This window comes from Perca flavescens, chromosome 13 (genome assembly GCF_004354835.1).
Source record: "Perca flavescens isolate YP-PL-M2 chromosome 13, PFLA_1.0, whole genome shotgun sequence".
NCBI classification, from domain to species: Eukaryota; Metazoa; Chordata; class Actinopteri; order Perciformes; family Percidae; genus Perca; species Perca flavescens.
In genome coordinates this window covers 6,078,802-6,097,074 of record NC_041343.1, presented here as the reverse complement: position 1 = coordinate 6,097,074, position 18,273 = coordinate 6,078,802, and the positions used below count along the sequence as shown (strand labels likewise).

Genomic DNA, 18,273 nt, shown 5'->3' with positions numbered 1-18,273 from the left:
ACCTTTTTCAAATCCACAGTCAACTCTGGAGGGGTATGTGTTGACCCAGCCTTTGGATTTATTTGAATGGCCAACCGGCCATTAGACAGGGCTTGACCTGTCGTGTTGTGCTGTCCCCAGTAGCACCCAGCCACTTCTCCCTCATCATCTCATCAATCTTGTGGTTACAGATATGAATAGCACTAGCTCAGGGTGCAAAATTCACTCTTTTTTTTTTTTTTTTTTTTTTGTCCACCAGCTAAGTGGCTAGGTGATGTTTACATTTTTACCCAGCCGCACAACAGATTACCATTGCTTTTTTTTTTTTTTTTTTTTGGGCTGGTGAGTGCAGCAACTCTACCAGCCACTTGCATATTCACCAGCATTTGTGGTGGATGGTGCTAATGCTGCACCCTCTTGCCCTTTCATAACATTTGATTTAACCACTAAAACCTCAAAAGTCTGCAACACCATGCTCCCCCCTTCTGTTGACATGCCTCCGGTAGCAGTCATATACGTCTAAACTGTAGTTGACCCCCCCCACCCACCCCAACTGCTCCTCGCACACACCAAAACAATACACAGATACACACACAGCTGAAAGGATTCATGTACACCCCCTCCCAACCCACCCTCTGTGTCTGTGGACAGTAGGCTGATTCTGCAGCCTGCCTCCCTCCCTCTCTCCTGCTCTACTGTGCCGAGCCGTGTGTGTGTGTGTGTGTGTGTGTGTGTGTGTGTGTGTGTGTGTGTGTGTGTGTGTGTGTGTGTGTGTGTGTGTGTGTGTGTGTGTGTGTGTGTGTGTGTGTGTGTGTGTGTGTGTGTCAGCTGCCTAATTGGGCATTCTCCCCTCGTCGGAGCGCCTGCCTCTCCTCTCGGGCCGGGGCTGCTGACGAATGGCAGCGGATTACAGATGAGGACACGGTGACCCGCCTGACCTTGCTGCACAGCCGCGGGGGAGTGGGGGGGGGGGGGGACAGCGCGCTAGGGCTGGGGCGAATAGGGTGCTAGGACTGCAGAGTTGGGGAGGGTGGGGGGGTGCAGGCAGCGTCAGGTCAGGGGAGGATGAGGTCGCACCAAGGTGGGCGAGATGTTGGGGTTGGTTCGGGGGGAGGTTGGGGGGGGTTGGGTTGGGGTGTTTGCCAGGTGGCCATGCGGGCGGGTGATCAGGCGAATGACAAGTGTCACATGACAGTACCCACCCCTCCCTCCTCCACCCGTGTCAGTATGTCAAGGGCACGAGCCCCCGCTGGCAACCGCCACTGCGGCATTTTTCCCCTTACTTTTATTTATATATTTATTTCCTCTCTTGCCCCTGCTCTTCTTCTTTTTTTTACTTTTTTTTTTTCCACCTGTTTTTATGTGTCTATCAGATTGAGCCGCGTCTATGTGACTGCGGGCTTGCCTCCACACACCCCCGGGGGCTGCGATGTGGTCGGTCAAAAGTAGGCGGCGGATCCTCGAGTGTGGTGAATTTTAATTTCTGTAGCGCACTGTAGATATTTCCCTCCCCTCACCCTCACCCTCACCCGCCCCTCCACCTTCCTGCTGTGTGTGTGTGAGACTGCCAAGGTGAGGTTGTGTCCTCTTGTTAAGAGCGATTAATGGCACTCGTTATGTACATAATGAAATATCCCTGCTGATGCATAGGGTTGCGTTGTCTCTCGCTCTCTCTCTCACTCTCTCACTCTCTCTCTCTCACTCTCTCTGCCCATCACACACACACACACACACACACCTATTGCCTGTATATACAGTGTGTGTGTGTGTGTGTGTGTGTGTGTGTGTGTGTGTGTGTGTGTGTGTGTGTGTGTGTGTTTGCGCAGCGTAACATCGAGGATGCTTTGCTACAGCCTCCAGGCTACTCCGGTATGTGTTTGATATGGTGTAGAGACCCCCCCTCCTCCCCCTCCTCCCCTTGTAAGCCATCTCTCCAAATGAAAAACGAACGGGAATTAAGGCCCTGTCAATTCACAGTCGAGTTTGTTCCTTTTTTCTCGCTTTAGATGCGCACAACAGCGCGGCTCCCTGCGTGACATGTGTTCTGAGAGATAGAGATGGGTGGCTCACCACCGAGTCCCGTTTTGGCTGGCGGAGTAAATTTAGATCTAATCTTCTTGTGTGTGTTCTTTTATAGCCCGAGAATGTTCACCTAACATCAGCTTTTAAGTTGACCTTGTTGTGTTGTTTGCTCGTCTGAGGCTTGTGTGTGTGTGTGTATTTCTAGGACGAGACGCTGCTGGCTTCCCTATAGGTTTTTATTTTGGCTTTGTGTGTGTGTGTGTGTGTGTGTGTGTGTGTGTGTGTGTGTGTGTGTGTGTGTGTGTGTGTGTGTGGGCACTAACGCCATTCAGTGCCTGAGTCAAGCTGTGCAAGCTCTTTTAATCCCACGGCCCGGTGCACGTAGGCTTGATTAGTGGCAGCAGTTATCTGTGCAGAAGACAGCCCGCCCTTCTTCAGCATTTGGTCAGGTCTGGGGCATTGGGGTGGGGTGGGGTGGTGTCAAGTCATGAGAAAGGTGAACGAGGAAGGAGAAAGGCGGAGGGATGGCGAGAAGGAGGGAAGAGGGGAGGGCTGGAAGCCTGATTAGTATTCTAAAGGAGCACTCCTGCCAGTAGAGCAAATTGATTACTTCACTTTACCTGTATCAGCCTCCACAGCTAAGGATGACAAGGTATGGGAGCACGGTGTGTGTCTGCCCTCGCCTCCCATCCACGGCAGAGTCGGTGTGTTAGCGTTTGGCTTAGCGTTGAGTTTTTTTTTTTTTTTTTTATCCGTTGGGAACTTTTTACTACATTCACTGGATAGTTTGCTCCGTCCTCTCAGTCTCCTTCTTCATTACACAGGAATAATAGGCAGGTTGCAGTTGGGTGCTGGCCTTGTCTACGTCTCTCTGTCTGATTTAATAGTCAATGGCTGACTGAGGGAAGACAGACTCATTTCCTGCAAGCCTTGGCCACCGTGCTTGCCTGCGTCGAGGCTGACATGCTGCTGTGTTTCTCTTGGTTACAGTAAAGGCACCCCGATCAATTCCGAGGCAACAAAAGTTTAGCGAAATTCGTTTTTTATTTGTTTTGCTCGTCGATTGATGATTTTCCAACAACACGTTGTTAAAAAATGGGTTCAATAATGGTGTTCAGGCTCCTGAGCCCTGCTGGTTTTCACTCTAACTAGTCAATCAGGGACTAATAACGCCTGGGCTGCCAGGTGAAGGTAATTAATTGCAATTAACCTCTGCTTAGATAAAAACCCAGCAGTAGTTTGAGTAATGGCAACCAGAATTGAGACCCACTGACTCAGATACAGCACTTCTGTTCAAATGCCCCTCTACTCTTATCATTGGGGGACTGAACCAAATTGTAAAGGATGACAGTTCCGTCTTTACTTCCTCGGCCCTGAACAGGCCTTTTCCTGTGAAATTTTAAATTTAAAAGTCAATTACCCTGATCAGTTTAGCTTGTCAGTTGCACACACGGCGTTGCCAATAGTCCGCGGCCACTGCAAGGATGTTTATGTTCCCTGCTGGTCTCCCGGGCCTGACCCAAAATCATGAACCCTCCATTTACTGACCGAATGCAACCGTTGAAAGTTGATTGAAGTGCAGTCTTAATCTAGTCCACCTACAAATTAGTATTAAAAGGATCCAGTTTGAATGCAGAATTGGGTTCATTATTTCAGCATGGTAATCTGTGATACACAGAGATAAATATTCCCTCTGAACCAACCAAACAACTTGAATTGGGCTGCCAAAAAGTTATTTATTTGACAAGTATTTTTTTTTCTTTTCTTAGATTCTCTGCCCAATTGACCATGGCTGGAGTTGACTAGGGTTGGGTACCGAAACACGGTTCCAATGTGGAACAACCGGTGGGAATCGGACAGGATTAGAACGCAAATTTTGGTTCCTCATTTCGGTTCCAACTGAAATATTTTCCCTCTGTTGCTCCGGACAGCGGCAGACTCTATTTTTTTCCTTTCTCCCTCTTCCGCCGAGTGGCACACGTGCCCGCTCACGCTATTCTGCAACATGCACTCTACAATCCCTGCTGATAGACGGCTTTTTGTACACACTCCAACACGGACTCAAAAATATCCCACTTTCTCTGAAGTCTACCGTTGGCTAGCTACCGTAAATGTGGGCTACTTTTAAAATGCCAAATTTTCCCTCTTGGCTCACCAAAACGGACGTAAAAGCATAATACGGCTACCACATCTGTAAAAGAGCATTTCTTTGTTGTCATTTTGCAGTTTTTCAAGAATCTGTTTAGGAATCGGAATCGTTTTAAAAGTACCAGTTCAGCATCGGAATCGTAAAAATCCAAACGATACCCAACCCTAGTGCTGACTGTCCAGGGAGGTGGTTATGTAAGGATCAACCTGATATTTGTCTAAGGTCATATTTCATAAATCTTTGAGTTCCTGACCAGGGCAGCTCGTCCACAAATACTGGACAGACAAAGAGCAGCTCAGACAGGGCCTCACATCTCTCCTACTGTAGTGCTCCAGTAACCATGCTGTATTTAGTACGTAGTGCAGCCCCCTGTGTGTTGGCTTTTAAGACTTATTTCCGAGGGGGAGGCTTAGATGTAAGGATGAGGTCAAGCCAAATAAAGTGGGTCCTGCCCTAATGTCTATACGATATGGATTTATCTCTACTTCAGTTGGTGATCTTGGCACACATCAAAGAAGGGACTTTTACCACATAAAGAGGGAGTTTGTTGAAAATCTCACACCTTATCTTCCCGCTGTGTTTAATCCTTGAAAACTGTATTCTATCTGTGTATTTGCATACATTCTTACACTCTTTTGTTTTTTCTTTTTTTTTAAACCAATTTTTTTTCATATCTAACTCCCAAGCCTGGCAAAATGTATGATATAAAGATAAACCATCCTTTGTATTGGCAGTATTTTTTGATGTCCCACTGTAGAACCCAACAGTAGTTATGGGGTCAGTTCTCCCATTGTCTTGTAGGGATGGAAATGGCCAAGGACCTTCTTATATCGTGCTAGATTCTTCTGGTGTGGGTTTTAAATGAAGCGTTCCAACTGCCTATTATTAGGATTCTATATTACAGTGTTTATGGGATGTACAGTTACTTTTTAAATACTGGACTATATGCAGTAGTCAGCAGTAGAGCTGACTCATACTCTGTTGGATAAGCAGTAAAAACAAAACAGAGGTAGCGTGTATTAGAGGGTTTATGGTGGTAAAGCTTTATACTTCTGTTTTTTTTTTCTTCCTCGCAATAACTCTGATGAGGTTTAGTTGGGTTTACGAACTGCTTTAGTGTTGGCTTAAACCAAAATCCAAAGTAGTGTCACCTTTTGTGTAACCTTGGCCACCGCTTTATTGTTCATCATCCGTCAGCCTTGTTGCCATTATTATCCCAATGCCCGTGTATGACACAGGTGGTCAGTGTTTATTGTCAGCATTAATAAAATATTCACAACTAAATGTATCTTATTTTGGCCCCATGGAACATTTCAAGTTGCAAAATACCGGGAGTATTTGAGGTGGGAATATACAGGAATGTATGGGAAATAGCGGGATTAAAATGGAAATATAGGGGTCATTTGCCCAGGTTGTACTTACCATATCATAAGCAGACATAATTCATCAATTTGCCAAATGGATCCTTTGTCAAACACAATGGGGAAAGATACTTTGAAAATTTGAGCCAACAATGTGCGCTGAGTGCAAACAAAGGGTTTAAAGTGAACAACTGGTTTATAAATACATGTTTTACAATAAAGAATGAATGGAAATACCATTCCAGCTACAGTACATCCCCCATGGTAACAGCTAGCTATCAAAAACTAGCAGGTATAAACTGTGTGCTTTGCTTGAAGCTGTTATCTGCTGGCGAACTGAAATATCATACGAATATATAATATAACATGGCTACATGAAAGCAGACAGTGCAGTAGTGTTGGCAGTAGTGTGGGCTGTGCATGCAGTTTACTACTATTTAAAATGAGCATACTTTTAACCAAAACATGCTATAAGACATGCAACTGTGAAAACATTCCCAAGATAATTTCCCTTGGAACTTTCCGAAAATCTTCCGACCCTTTTTAAAAAAAAAAAAAAAAAAAAAAAAACTCTTGTCAAGTACACCTGCTTTTTTGGGAATATGTGGTTATGACAATGCAGCAGCAAACATCTTTGCCCACAGAGCAGTGATGGAAAGTATTCCATTATAATAACCTCCGGGTTATCTGCGCTTAATAACTGGTTGAAATATGTTTTGTCCAGTGTTTGAGCTTGAAAAAGGAGTCCCATGAGGCTTGTAAAATTAACCGGAATAGCTGAGGTTGCCTATCTGGAGCTGACACTTGGGTCTTGTCCAGGTTGTGTAACAGCAGGGAGCAGGGTGGTACAAGGTCCTTTGGGGTGGCAGGATGGCAGGATGGAAAGCATATTGTTGCTTGTTTTATCTGTTATCAAAACCATTGCATTGTGGGGAAGTACGGTCAGCAGCAGATCCTCCTTTTGTTTCCTAACACTGTTGCTCTTACGGGGCATATACATAGTCCTCCAAGAATTAGCGTTTAAGGGAATTCATTTGCAGTTTACTTTTCTCTGTCGTAGGACTGGGCGATATGGAGAAAATCAGATATCACGATATTCTCGACCAAATACCTCGATATCGGTACTGTGGCGATATTCTAGGGTTGACTAATGGTGGAATTGTTGGGTCTTTGTAAATTATAGAATGTGGTCTAGACCTACTCTGTCTGTAAAGTGTCTTGAGATAACTATTGTTATGATTTGATACTATAAATAAAATTGAATTGAATTGCTTTAACAAAATATCTTCACACTAAGATTTTAGATAAATAATCATCAGTAGTTGAGATAAACAACAGCGGTATGTTTTTCATGTAAGCATACACCTATGGATGTATGGACTTATGACTGTGGATACTACAGCTACTACATTTGATCCTTGGTCTTTTTTCTGTTTTATGTTATGTGCCTTGTACTGTTTTTGTCTGTAAAATGTACAAAAATTTCCATAATAAATACATGGTTTAAAAAAAAATATAATAATAATCATCCGTAATGTGGATATAATGACTAAGTGGGGGAAAAGGCAAATGATAGAACAGCTAGAACAGTCTGGTGAGTTCATAAAATGACATTAATCTGTAATGCAGCCTGTAAAACCAGGAAAAGGCAACCTTTATGCCATATAACGATATCCAAAATCTAAGACGATATCTAGTCTCATATCACGATATCGATACAATATCGACATACTGCCCAGCCCTACTCTGTCACTTATATATTTGGGGGTAGTTGGATAATAAGGTAGATTACTAATTCCGCTTACATATGGGCGGTGACACCCTCAGTGGATTGCCAACTTGTATTTCACGGTGTGTTTGGTTATTAACCCAGATGCCAAATTAAATTGTGAGACTGTCGTCGTTGTTGGTCGCGCCTGCTATTGGTCTGTGGGCACTGGGTCGGCCATCAGGGCCAGGTGTAGGACTAATCCTAATGAAGTCTCCTGTTCATCGGCATGTCGTCGCCTCTGCCCCCGCCAACTGGACTGGTGCTGCTTGAGAGATCTTCCTGGAAACGGTTACACACAGTTGTCATACTTTACAGTTATACAGTTTACAGGCTAATTGTATGTGTGCAATTCATTTCAAAGAGTCCTTTTTAAATGTGCAACGTTGGACAGGACTGCATTCTTACTCCAGTACAATACAAATAGGGTTTTTAATGATTCTAATGGAATGTCCCTTCACAACCCATTGTACCCTGTAATATTGTTCTCCAACCTCACTCAGAGCATTAGGATGATTTAAAAAATAGAAAGTAGGTCAATGGGAGCATTATGAAAGGCAAAATGGTAGCAGAGATATGTCCTCTTCTTTTCCTGTCACTTAGACCTCCGTCACACACCGTATTACTCCAAACCATCCCAAATGACTGAGTTAAAAGAGGAAAAGCAGTTCTCTTTTAACCCCCCAAAAAAAGGCAGACATCTTGCTGACTCATTGCAATATAGCCTTCTCAGGCCTGATGCCAAGGATATTATGGAAATGATTCATTTATGGGCAATGTTGTTTAGCTGGTTTTATCCAGCTTTCAGGGCAGCCTGACAGTGGGACATTTGATCTCAATTGCAAAGTGGCCCATTTCCCTCAGACATCACCACTGCAGTCTGTTTCAAGAGCCCAGCTCTGCCTTTTGGCGTGGCGGCCATGGGGCAATCATCTGTTCCTATTTCCAGCACTAGTGTTTACAAATGGAAAATGGAGAGGGAAATGAGCACCATTTTGGACAGGCGATATAAGCAGAAGATTACCTCGGAGCCCAATAGAAACGAACGAGGTATAGATTGATGGCGGCCACGGCTCATTAAGAAAGTGTGTGTGTGTGTGTGTGTGTGTGTGTGTGTGTGTGTGTGTGTGTGTGTGTGTGTTTTAATTGACGCACTAATTCTCAGCCACTCAGGAAATGGCCCTTGGGTGGGTCATCCAAATGGGCACACAAATATTTACTAGGGACACAAACATTTTTGTAAGCACATCCATGCACGCCTGGACATGTAAGGTGCGGGGGGAAGACTGTCCATGTCTCCGATACAGTGCAGTGATATTGTCATTGCTCTGGCTACTTTGCCTGGGTCTTCTGCCAGTCAGCTGGACTCTGAACCGCTTAGATGACTCATCAGTGTGCATGAATTCCTCCATGCTCGCTCTCTCTCTCTCTCTTTCTCTCGCTCTCTCTCTCTCTCCCTCTCTCTCTCTCAACCCCAAGAACTCTTTGTACTGATGAGTACAGATGAAGTTAAAATCCTCCCCCGCACTCCTCATCCAAGGCCAGATGCAGGGCAACAACGTTAGCACTCCGGCCCTATTTCGTCCCATGTCTGAAATGTTAGCATTCAGTCATCACACACTCTTCCTCAAATTCAAGTGCTCCCAGTAGGATGCCCCCCCCCCCTCCAATGGATCACCGGTGCTACTTAACACAACAGGGTCTAAATTTTTCCAGCATTCATGTATGACATTTCCATTATGTGGGGTACATGCACGACGTTTCTGTGTGTGCACACGGGAGGCATGTGTGCTATGCGTGACTTGTTTGGTCAGTGCATCCTTAGAAGTGGGTCAGAGTGCCCCAGTTCTCATTGTGTGGGCGTACATGTGTCTGCATATTGCATTTCATTGTTATTTTGTCCTGATTGGCTTATCTGCAAAAGAAAACCATTTTCTGGCTCTAGCTCTCCTGCTGTTCGGGAGCATGTTACTCTCTCGTTCACCTCTCTCAAGGTGAACGAGAGCTTTTAATTCAACTTTGCTCTGGTGCGCTCGTTCACTTGCGGAAGTCTTGGAACAACCCGTGTTTGGTCAGGTAGCTTATGTTTTTGCCTTATTTAATCAAGTCAGGCCATATTGAATTTACAAATAGCGGTCACGCCGCATGTGTAAGTGCGCTACCCCTGTTGAGTATGTGCAGCGGAGCTGGGCTGCAGATTACATGATATAATAGTGTTTAGGCATCGCCTCTCCTTTTTAAATTCCTTTAACCTTGACTCCCCTTAAATGCAGAGGAGAACACATCTGCCAGGCTGGTGTCAGACATTAGTAATACACACGGCTTGGGCAGCATTGTCACTTTTTATTAACGCCCAGAGCTTCGCATGGACACCAGCTGTTGCATCAAGTGGAAAAAGCCTTGGCGGAATGACTGACCTTGACTTTAACTGCTGCTCCTTTGGCTCTTCCCCTTTTTTTAATTATTTTGTTTGGTCTCATACATTTTAAATGGCTTAAATGGATTACCATTCCAGACAATAGAGGTCATTCAGGAAGTCACTTTTTTTAAGATCAAAAAGGTTATATTAACAGCAAATGTGTTCATGCCTGTGTCACGCTACATCCACACATTTTTTTAAGATTATTTTTGGGGCCTTTTTGGACTTTATTTCCGACAGGGCAGCTTAGACTTGAAAGGGGAGAGAGAGGGGGAATGACATGCAGCAAAGGGCCGCAGGTCGGAGTTGAACCCTGCGGCCGCTGCGATGAGGACTAAGCCTCTTTATATGGGCGCGCGCTCTACCAGGTGAGCTACCCAGGCGCTCAGGTTTTCATTTTTAAGGGGCATTTTGAGACAAAAACAATCTCCGTGCACACAAGAGTTTTAGCTCCAGTAGCTGTAACTAATCTCCGTCCGTTATTAACACGTCTGACAACACACATCACATGACCATTGGCGTACACTGGCCATGCGCGTGCCGGTGTAAACAGGAAGCAGATTGTCTGATGTTACTCTGCGGTTGAAAATCATTGATGTAAAAGTTTTAAATACTGAAAAAAAACTTTGGGGAAATAACAACAGTGGTGAAAAGTAAAAGGACTGGAACTGTTACTGAAAGGTGTGTAAGCCTACCTAACAGATAAGACTGATGTGCGTAGTCGTTTCCGAAGGTCTCCGTTTGTGCCCGTCCAGACTACAGCACAACCCCGGAGATTTCTAACCAAAACGGGGGCAGCGGTGTTTCCAAATGTCTCCGTTTCAGGGGCTCGGAACTGCCGGAGTAGTGTGGACAGAAGGCATAAACGTAGCAAAAGATATTCCTTTTTAAACCAAAACATAGTGGATGTAGCCTCAGTGGGTGGTAATGGATGTAATCAGTGGAGGGAACAAAGGTCACTTATTAAGATGTAATCCATGACATCTACATCGGAACATTTCTTTTTTTTATTTATTTATGTATTTATTTTTTTGTCTCCTGGTAATTCTATTTAACTTGGGCAGTGGCTGAGAGTGCAGTGACCTCTCCGGTTCCTGGTGTCTCTTGAAGTACAAGAGGAGCAACGCAGAGAGAGAAATAGATGAAGAGCCGGCCAGCCGGGGGGGATGATGAAGCTTTCACCCCTCCCCATCACTTGCCCTCCCTCTCACATGTACGTGGCCGACTGTAGGGGTAAAAATCACTTTAGAATGGTGCCTGCTCTGTCATTGGCTGACATTGTCAAGGATAATGGATAATCGCCACAGAAAGCGTAGAGCAGCTCATTGGTGCTGTGGTGTCCCACGGGTGGGGGGGGGAAGGGGGTCAGGCTTTTTGGGTGCCACCACCAATGAGATGACATGTTAACAGATGTGTAAGGTCATTTTCAATGTATACACCAGGGGAGATAATGTAATAGTAATGCACACACATCACACATTCTGAGAGAGGAAAGGAGGAGGGCTGCATGCTTTAGGGGCTCAGTACAGAGGACAGCTCTCCCTATATTAAGGTCATTTATTTGTTAACTGAGCTCTGTCACTGAGGAGGACATATTTTTTCTTGCCCTTGCTGTAGCTGGGCTTTTTTTTTTTTTTTTTTGACACCGGCTCTGTCATTACGTGTCTCTCAAGAGCCCGAAGGTGCCCACTTTGTTTAAAGAGCTATTTGTGCTTTTACGGGAGATAGCGAATGCGGTAGCTCTGTTGCACATAAACGTACATAGTGCTGTGTCATCGTGTCCCTGTGCTGGCTTGTCTGCTCCGTGTTGAAGTTTCTCTGGGCAAAAACATAGACAAGGTCAACTGTAATTCCAAAGGTCCACTGCCAGCAGTAGAGAGATTAACACAATTCCCCATGTTGAAACCTGTGTCAGTGTTTCTTTCCCATTTGCATTTTTCTTTCTCTCTCACTAACTGTATCACGGCATTTTAGTTACCTTGCCCAGTCACGTTGGAAGGTGAAACGGGTACGTGTTTACTGTGCTGATCACACAAGGTGTTACAGGGCATTCTATTATAATTGCGCTAAGCTCACTGGCGGGAAAATAGCCCTAATCCTGAGCATCTAAGATTAGCATGACAGCAGACGTCAGATGGGCCAGTGTGGCCAGGTTGGCTTTTGTTGTTGTCAGATTTAGGTCATCAGCTTAAAAGTGGCCTTGAACTGTAATTGACGCTGATAGGCCAATCTCAATGAAACGATTATATTCCGTACAATGCCTCACCGTCTTCAAAGTCCCAACCTGATTGTTTTCCCGGCAGGCCGCTCGGATGGAGTCGCGCGCTAATCAACTTCAAATCCAGCTTCTAATCCCAGCTCGTTTTCAAGGTGGCATTTAAAACGTGCCACCTCGCCGCCGTGACAACCTGTGGACCTTGGCCACGGCGATGGATTTGAGCCTGATTAGAAGCCCGCTGCCTTGTTGTTTTTTTGGCCCTCGCCACTGCTCCCTGTGAAGTATTTAGGCTAGTAGGCGGCGTGGGTCGCCCCTGGCCTTTTCGTCGTAATCAAGGGCGACTGTCCTGCCGCGTGACCTGCGTTGTCGGTCCACTCAGCGGACACCAAAGGTGAGGAAAAGGCATCGGGAAAGGACACGGGGCGGCAGCTGAGGCGAGGTGGAAGCTCTGTATTAATTAACCTTTATGGGACGCGGCCAGGACTGTCGGAGGTGTCCTGTATCCACGGAAACCACTCTGACAGGGTTCAGAGCAGAGGTCTCCCAGGGCAGCGCCGCTGACACTGTCATGGCAACTGGCACTGTGCTCACCCCAGTGTCACCAACTCGGCCTGCCTGACAGTGGTCTGGTGTGACAGGTGCACCTGATCCTTAAGCTACCTCTACCCCTCAACACACACACACACACACACACACACACACACACACACACACACACACACTTGACAGTCGAATCCAGCTTGTCTGTTAGCTATATCCTGTTAGCTATGTCTGTGACTGCCTTTGTACTGTACCCGTAAACACGACTCCCATCACATTGAATCAGGTCATGTTTTTCTCTTGTCTCTAAAAGAGCTGCAAAGATTACTCAAATAATGGATTAGTTGTCAACTATTAAATTATTCTCCAACTATTTTTGATAATCAATTTAATCGGTTTGAGTCATTTTTTTTTTATTTTTTTTTTCTGAAAAAATTATGAGATTCCAGCTTCTTAAATGTGAATAATTTCTAGTTTCTTCTCTCCTCTGTGGCAGTCAGCTGAATATCTTTGAGCTGTGGACAAATATTAGACATTTGGGGACGTCGTCTTGGGCTTTGGGAAACGCCGATTGTCATTTTTCACCACATTCTTACATTATAAAGACCGAACTACTAATCGATCAAGAAAATAATCGACAGATTAACAGTGAGAATGAAAATAGTCGTTAGTTGCAGCATCTCTGATTTAAAAACCATTCAGGTTTAAAAGAGCTAAGCTTTGTGAAGGTTTGCGCTGGCCAAGAGTTAATAAACACAATGCAGTGGTGAGACTGAGTAGCCACCCGACCTGTTTTCACTTAATCTGCGTAAGGGTATGCATGCACATGTATGTATGTCTTCATGCTTATGTCTAGGCATGAATGCTTGAATGCTTACTTGTGTGCATGTGGGTGAGTGAGTGGGTGGGTGGCTCCTGCTTTGTGTAGACCGAGGGGTTGCGTCGTGTGAGACGCTGCTCAAGTGCATAAGGAGCAGGAGGTGGTAGGAGGTGTGTGTGTGTGTGTGTGGGGGGGGGGATAATCCACTGAAATGACAAGCCGCATAAGAAATTATTCACAGCTCTCACAAGGCCCTTCACTTTTGAAAGACATCGCTGCGAGGGGCTTACAGCTCAAGACCTGAATGTTTTCAAGGTAGTGGGCTTGAATTTTCAATTTGGATCCAATCAGGCCTAATCTACATTTGTCGTCTGTTCGGTGGCTGTGAGGGGAGAGTGCAGAGAGGAGAAGGAGCCGTGTGCAGTCAGTCTGAAATGTTGCTAAGTAACAGAGATGGCAGACAAGGTGGTGAAATGAATGTGATATAGTGCTGTGCAAATCCCCGCTTCTCACATGGTTTCTCCTTTTTCTCCTCTTTTTCTCCACCCAACCATCTCTCCCTGCCTGCCTCCCTCCCTCTCTACCTCTTTTCTCTCTTACTCCCATAGGTCCCCAGTGTGAGGTCTGCAAAGCTGAGAAGGCGCCACTGACAGAACCACAGCCAGGCCTTTAGGACAGACATCCCAAACATCCACAGCCACGGAATGTGTCAACATCTTTGTGGTGAAATCCCGCTGACTCCTCGCTTGCTACTCACATAAGCCTGGAGCTGGGCCTTCTGGGATCCTACAGTCTTTAAAGGCATACAACAATGCCTGGGAGGCCCACCTGCCCCAGATTGCCTCCAACCACGGTTGCAGTTTCACCACGGTGCTGACTGCCCACTACCGAAAGGGATCATATCTGGTCAGTGCATCCTTCGGCCCCCTGCAGACTCACTCCTGTGCAATTGCCTGCTTTCTTTTCGGCATTTAGGAAGTGCATGCCACTGTCAACCAGATGACGTAGTGGACATTTGTTTCCCAGTAGCAGTGCTGAACCATACGAGGGGATCCTAGTATTGAACATGACTCATGGGGAGGAGCCTGGCCCTGAGACACACAAGGATTCAGCTGTTCTAACTTATCTGGAAGGTTTACTGATGCATCCAGTGGTAGCCGGGCCTGGGGCCACGGCAAGCGGGAGGTCTGAGGCTGCCCACAGCAACCAGGAGCAGGCTGACAAGGTGTGCGGGCAACTGCCCAACCATGGCCCCACAGCTCCCAAGGGTGGTTCTTCGCAGCACCTGAAGAAGGCCCGCCTCCTGCGCTCTGGAGCCTGGAATGATCCAGGGAACCAGCGGATGAGTTCACCCCCAATGGAGCTGAATGGCCAAGGGGGAGGCCTGCAAAATGGAGCACTAGAGGGATCTCCTCATGCTGGGGAGAGCACTCTGTTGGCTTCCCTGCTTCAGTCATTCAGCTCACGGCTTCAGAGCGTGGCAATGTCTCAGCACTCCAATAAACCCCCCAGTGAGTGTTCCTCTCCCCCCAAGGCGCCACCTGCGGACAAAGAGCCACTTCCTGTGTACGGGACAGCCTCAAGCCGTTTGAAGGGCCTAATGAGGAAGAGCAAGCTTCAAAATCACAGCAACACACCTTACAGTCGCCGGGGACACAGTCAGGACAGACCCCCAGAATCACCTCGGTCAGCACACAGTGCCACGCCTCCCGCCGCCCCTGCTACAGCTGAATCCGTGTCCTGTGCGGAGCGTCTGAAGGCGGTGGCCAACATGGTGAAAATCCGCTCTAGTCCAGCACCTTCCCCCAAGCCCAGCGTGGCCTGCAGTCAACTGGCCCTGCTGCTGTCCAGTGAGGCCCATCTCCAGCAGTACTCCAGAGAGCACGCGCTCAAAGCCCAGCTCTCCGGGAGATCTGCCAGCGAGAGACTAGCCGCCATGGCAAACCAGCAGCACGGGCCGGACAAAAGGCCACCTAGTGTGGGAGGGAATCTGCCTGGAGCCCCAGACACGCTAAGCTCCTTAACAACCCAAAACGGAATGACGACAACAACCACGGTAACAACAGCACTCCCTCGAGCGGCACTGTCCAGTCCCCAGAGCCCCTCTCTGCTGCGTGGCCACAGCCAAAGCTCCCCACCCGCTCCCACACATGCTCCAAACCCCGCTCACAGCCAACCCCCCAGGGAGAAGCGAGGCGTCGACTCCCGTCCAACCCGTCCCCCACAGACGTGCAGCAGCCTGCTGCTGCTGCTGCTCAACAACCACAACAACCAGAAGCAGTTGACCAAGAACGGGCACCTGGAGGACAGCTGTGGCGTTCTGGCGCCAAGCGGCTCCTCTTCGGTCACGTCAGACAGCGAGTGCTCCGTCCAAGAGAGGAGTCTGGCCAAGGACAGCAGCGATGCGGAGAGTTCCTACTGGAGTTGCTCCCCCATCGACCTCTCCATGAGAAGCCGGGCCAGCGCGCAAGACACGGGACCCAAAACGTCCACCCCCTCTTCCTCCTTCTCCTCTTTCTCCTCTTCTACCTCTACCCTGTCTTCTTCCACCACAGTGTTCTCCTCCACCCCAGTTGCGTTCTCTCCTCAAGCTTCTGCTCAACCCTCCGCCACTGCCTTTTCACCAAGCTCTACTGTCGTCTCCTCCATTTCCACCGCCATTTCTACTACTACTTCTTCCTCCTCATCTATCTCTACCTCCTCCCTGGACAAACTAACAGAGTCTTTAATAAAAAAGTGGAAGCCAGAGCCATCAGGATCAAACGCGTGCAGGAGCAAGGAGCCTGAAGTGAGCCCTGACCGAAAGTCGCATTCTAAGGTCACGCTTATGCAGCTTCTTCTTGAGCGCAGAAATAATGAGATGGTTAATAAAAGCATAGGCAACCAGGATTTGCCGCTTGATATAACTATGGCCACCATGTCTCGAGACCAACCAAAGGGACTCGTGCCCTGGGAGGAGACCAGGACAGAAAGCCCCATAGATAGACCTGCAGCCTCAGCCCAGCCCCTCTACTCACTCAGTCGTGACCCCAGTGGTGCGCTGTCCCCGTACCCCTACTCCTCCCCCCATGTCCAGTCCAGCCCCTTGGATTTGTGTAAGTCTAAAGCCTTCCCTGCTGAGAAGGCTTCAGAGCCTGCCTTCAGTGCCAGTAAACTGTTACAAAATCTGGCTCAGTGTGGCACAGCTTCTTCCTCCCCACCCATCCCATCCAGCAAAGGGCTGGGTCAGGAGCTTGAGGCCAGTAGGCCCCTTGCCCTATTGGAAAGGCTCAATGCTCCAATCCACAGGACCGCCACCACTCCACTCTCTGACAGACCCTCCGGCAGTGGCACACCTTTCAGTCAGAAGGAAGCTTCTCCTTCGTCACAGATTGAGAACCTTCTGGAGAGGCGCACCGTGCTGCAGCTCCTTCTAGGAACCGGCTCGGCTACTGCTACGGTCAGCCGCAAAGATAGGCCCGGTGGCAGGGGGAGTGTGGAGGTTGCAGGGGGTTGCTATGACAAGAGCCCCGGTGCCTCTGTCGTCTGTGACAGCTCCAATGGGCCCCCGTTGGAAGTAAAGGTCAAAACTGAGCTCACGGGGGAGGCGGGTCAGCCCTCGGCCATGTCTGAGGACTCGAGTGGCAGAAAGAGACATAGTGGCTACGAGAAGAATAGCCCACTGTCAGATTCTCTGCAGGACTTAAAAACAGAACCACGGCCTGCGGAGGTCATAGCAAAATACGGCCTCCTCAGCCAGCTGCTTAAACAACAGACTGCTACCTACTATACCAGTTCTGCTATGCAGGCCGAGTCCCAGCCCAGACAGGTTAAAGAGGAACAGAGGGAGTATCCAAGCCCCAGTCCTAAGAAGAGACGCCTCTGCTCTGATCGGACTGACGGTTTGCATAATACCAGCTCTCCAAGAGCAGCGGACGGTGGCGACATGAACATTTTTGCACCGTCTGCTGTTCGGGAAGAGCCCGAACGGCCGAGGAACGTGAAGGAAGAGGATGCTCCGCCAAGGAGCCCGCCGAGCGAAACCCTCACCAGAGAGAGTCGGGGCTTCAATGTGCTCAAGCAGCTGCTGCTCTCTGACAACTGCCTGAAGGAGCTGTCCCAGCAGCCCCGGGGGACGCCCAGTCCTTCCGTGCTGCAGGCCAACGGCAAGGCCAACGGCAGCGTTCTCTGTCAGCCTGCCCATAACCACAGCTTCCTCCACCTGCCCGGCTGGCAACCCCACGGTTCCCTAAACTCAGGGCTTCCGAGTAATCTCAGACCGCTGCCCACGCCCCCTGCAGGTGACAGCCCCTGGAGTCGCCACCCAGCTCCGTGGCCAGTCACTCAAAAGCGGGACCCCCCTACTCTGGTCAAGCAGGAGCCCGAGAGCCCCGTGAGATGGAGTAGTCAGGAGAACGAGGAGGAGGAGGGCTGTGACTCGAACCTGGACTCTCCGCGGCTCTCGCGCTCCAACCCCATCCTGTATTACATGTTGCAGAAGGGCAGCATTCAGCTGCGAAAGGAGGCACGGGACCAGGCGGAGGGAACCCAGTCTGTGGTCCGAGTTAAAGAAGAGCCGATCAGTGACATGCATGCTTATGAACACAGTCTGAGCTCGGTCCCGCAATCGCCCAAAAACAATGACAAGCACAGCCATGAGAGCCAGGGGCTGAGCCATTCGTATGAGTAGAAGTTGTATCAACTACGGAAAAATACAAAGTGGAATCAAATTCATTGTTTTTAAATGACTTGCCAAATTGGTTTGATGGGACAAATAATGCCACATTTGTTTTATTATTATTATTGTGGAATAGAGCAACTTCATATTCAAATGCATACTTGCATTTGGTTTCTCAATTTGAAATAGTGAGGTCATGGAATGGTACAAAACAGACTGATTCAACCAGAACTACACAGCTGTCACAAATGTAACCTTTCCCATCCAGCGATTATCATGCGCCACATATTTCATTTAGTCAACGATGACGTCCTCCTTTACAATTTGGTCTTACCCTTAT

General features: G+C 47.8%; 1 protein-coding gene across 1 annotated transcript in view; it reads left to right on the top strand.

The window, feature by feature from the left end:
• nrip1b (nuclear receptor interacting protein 1b) overlaps window positions 1–17,991 on the top strand; it is a 44,560-nt gene extending 26,569 nt beyond the window's left edge. The window contains exon 2 of the mRNA XM_028596400.1: window positions 13,885–17,991. Coding sequence (XP_028452201.1) covers window positions 14,343–17,945 — 3,603 coding nt within the window. The 5' untranslated portion in view covers window positions 13,885–14,342 and the 3' untranslated portion in view covers window positions 17,946–17,991. The remainder of the gene's footprint in view (window positions 1–13,884) is intronic.
• Window positions 17,992–18,273: the final 282 nt, after the last annotated feature.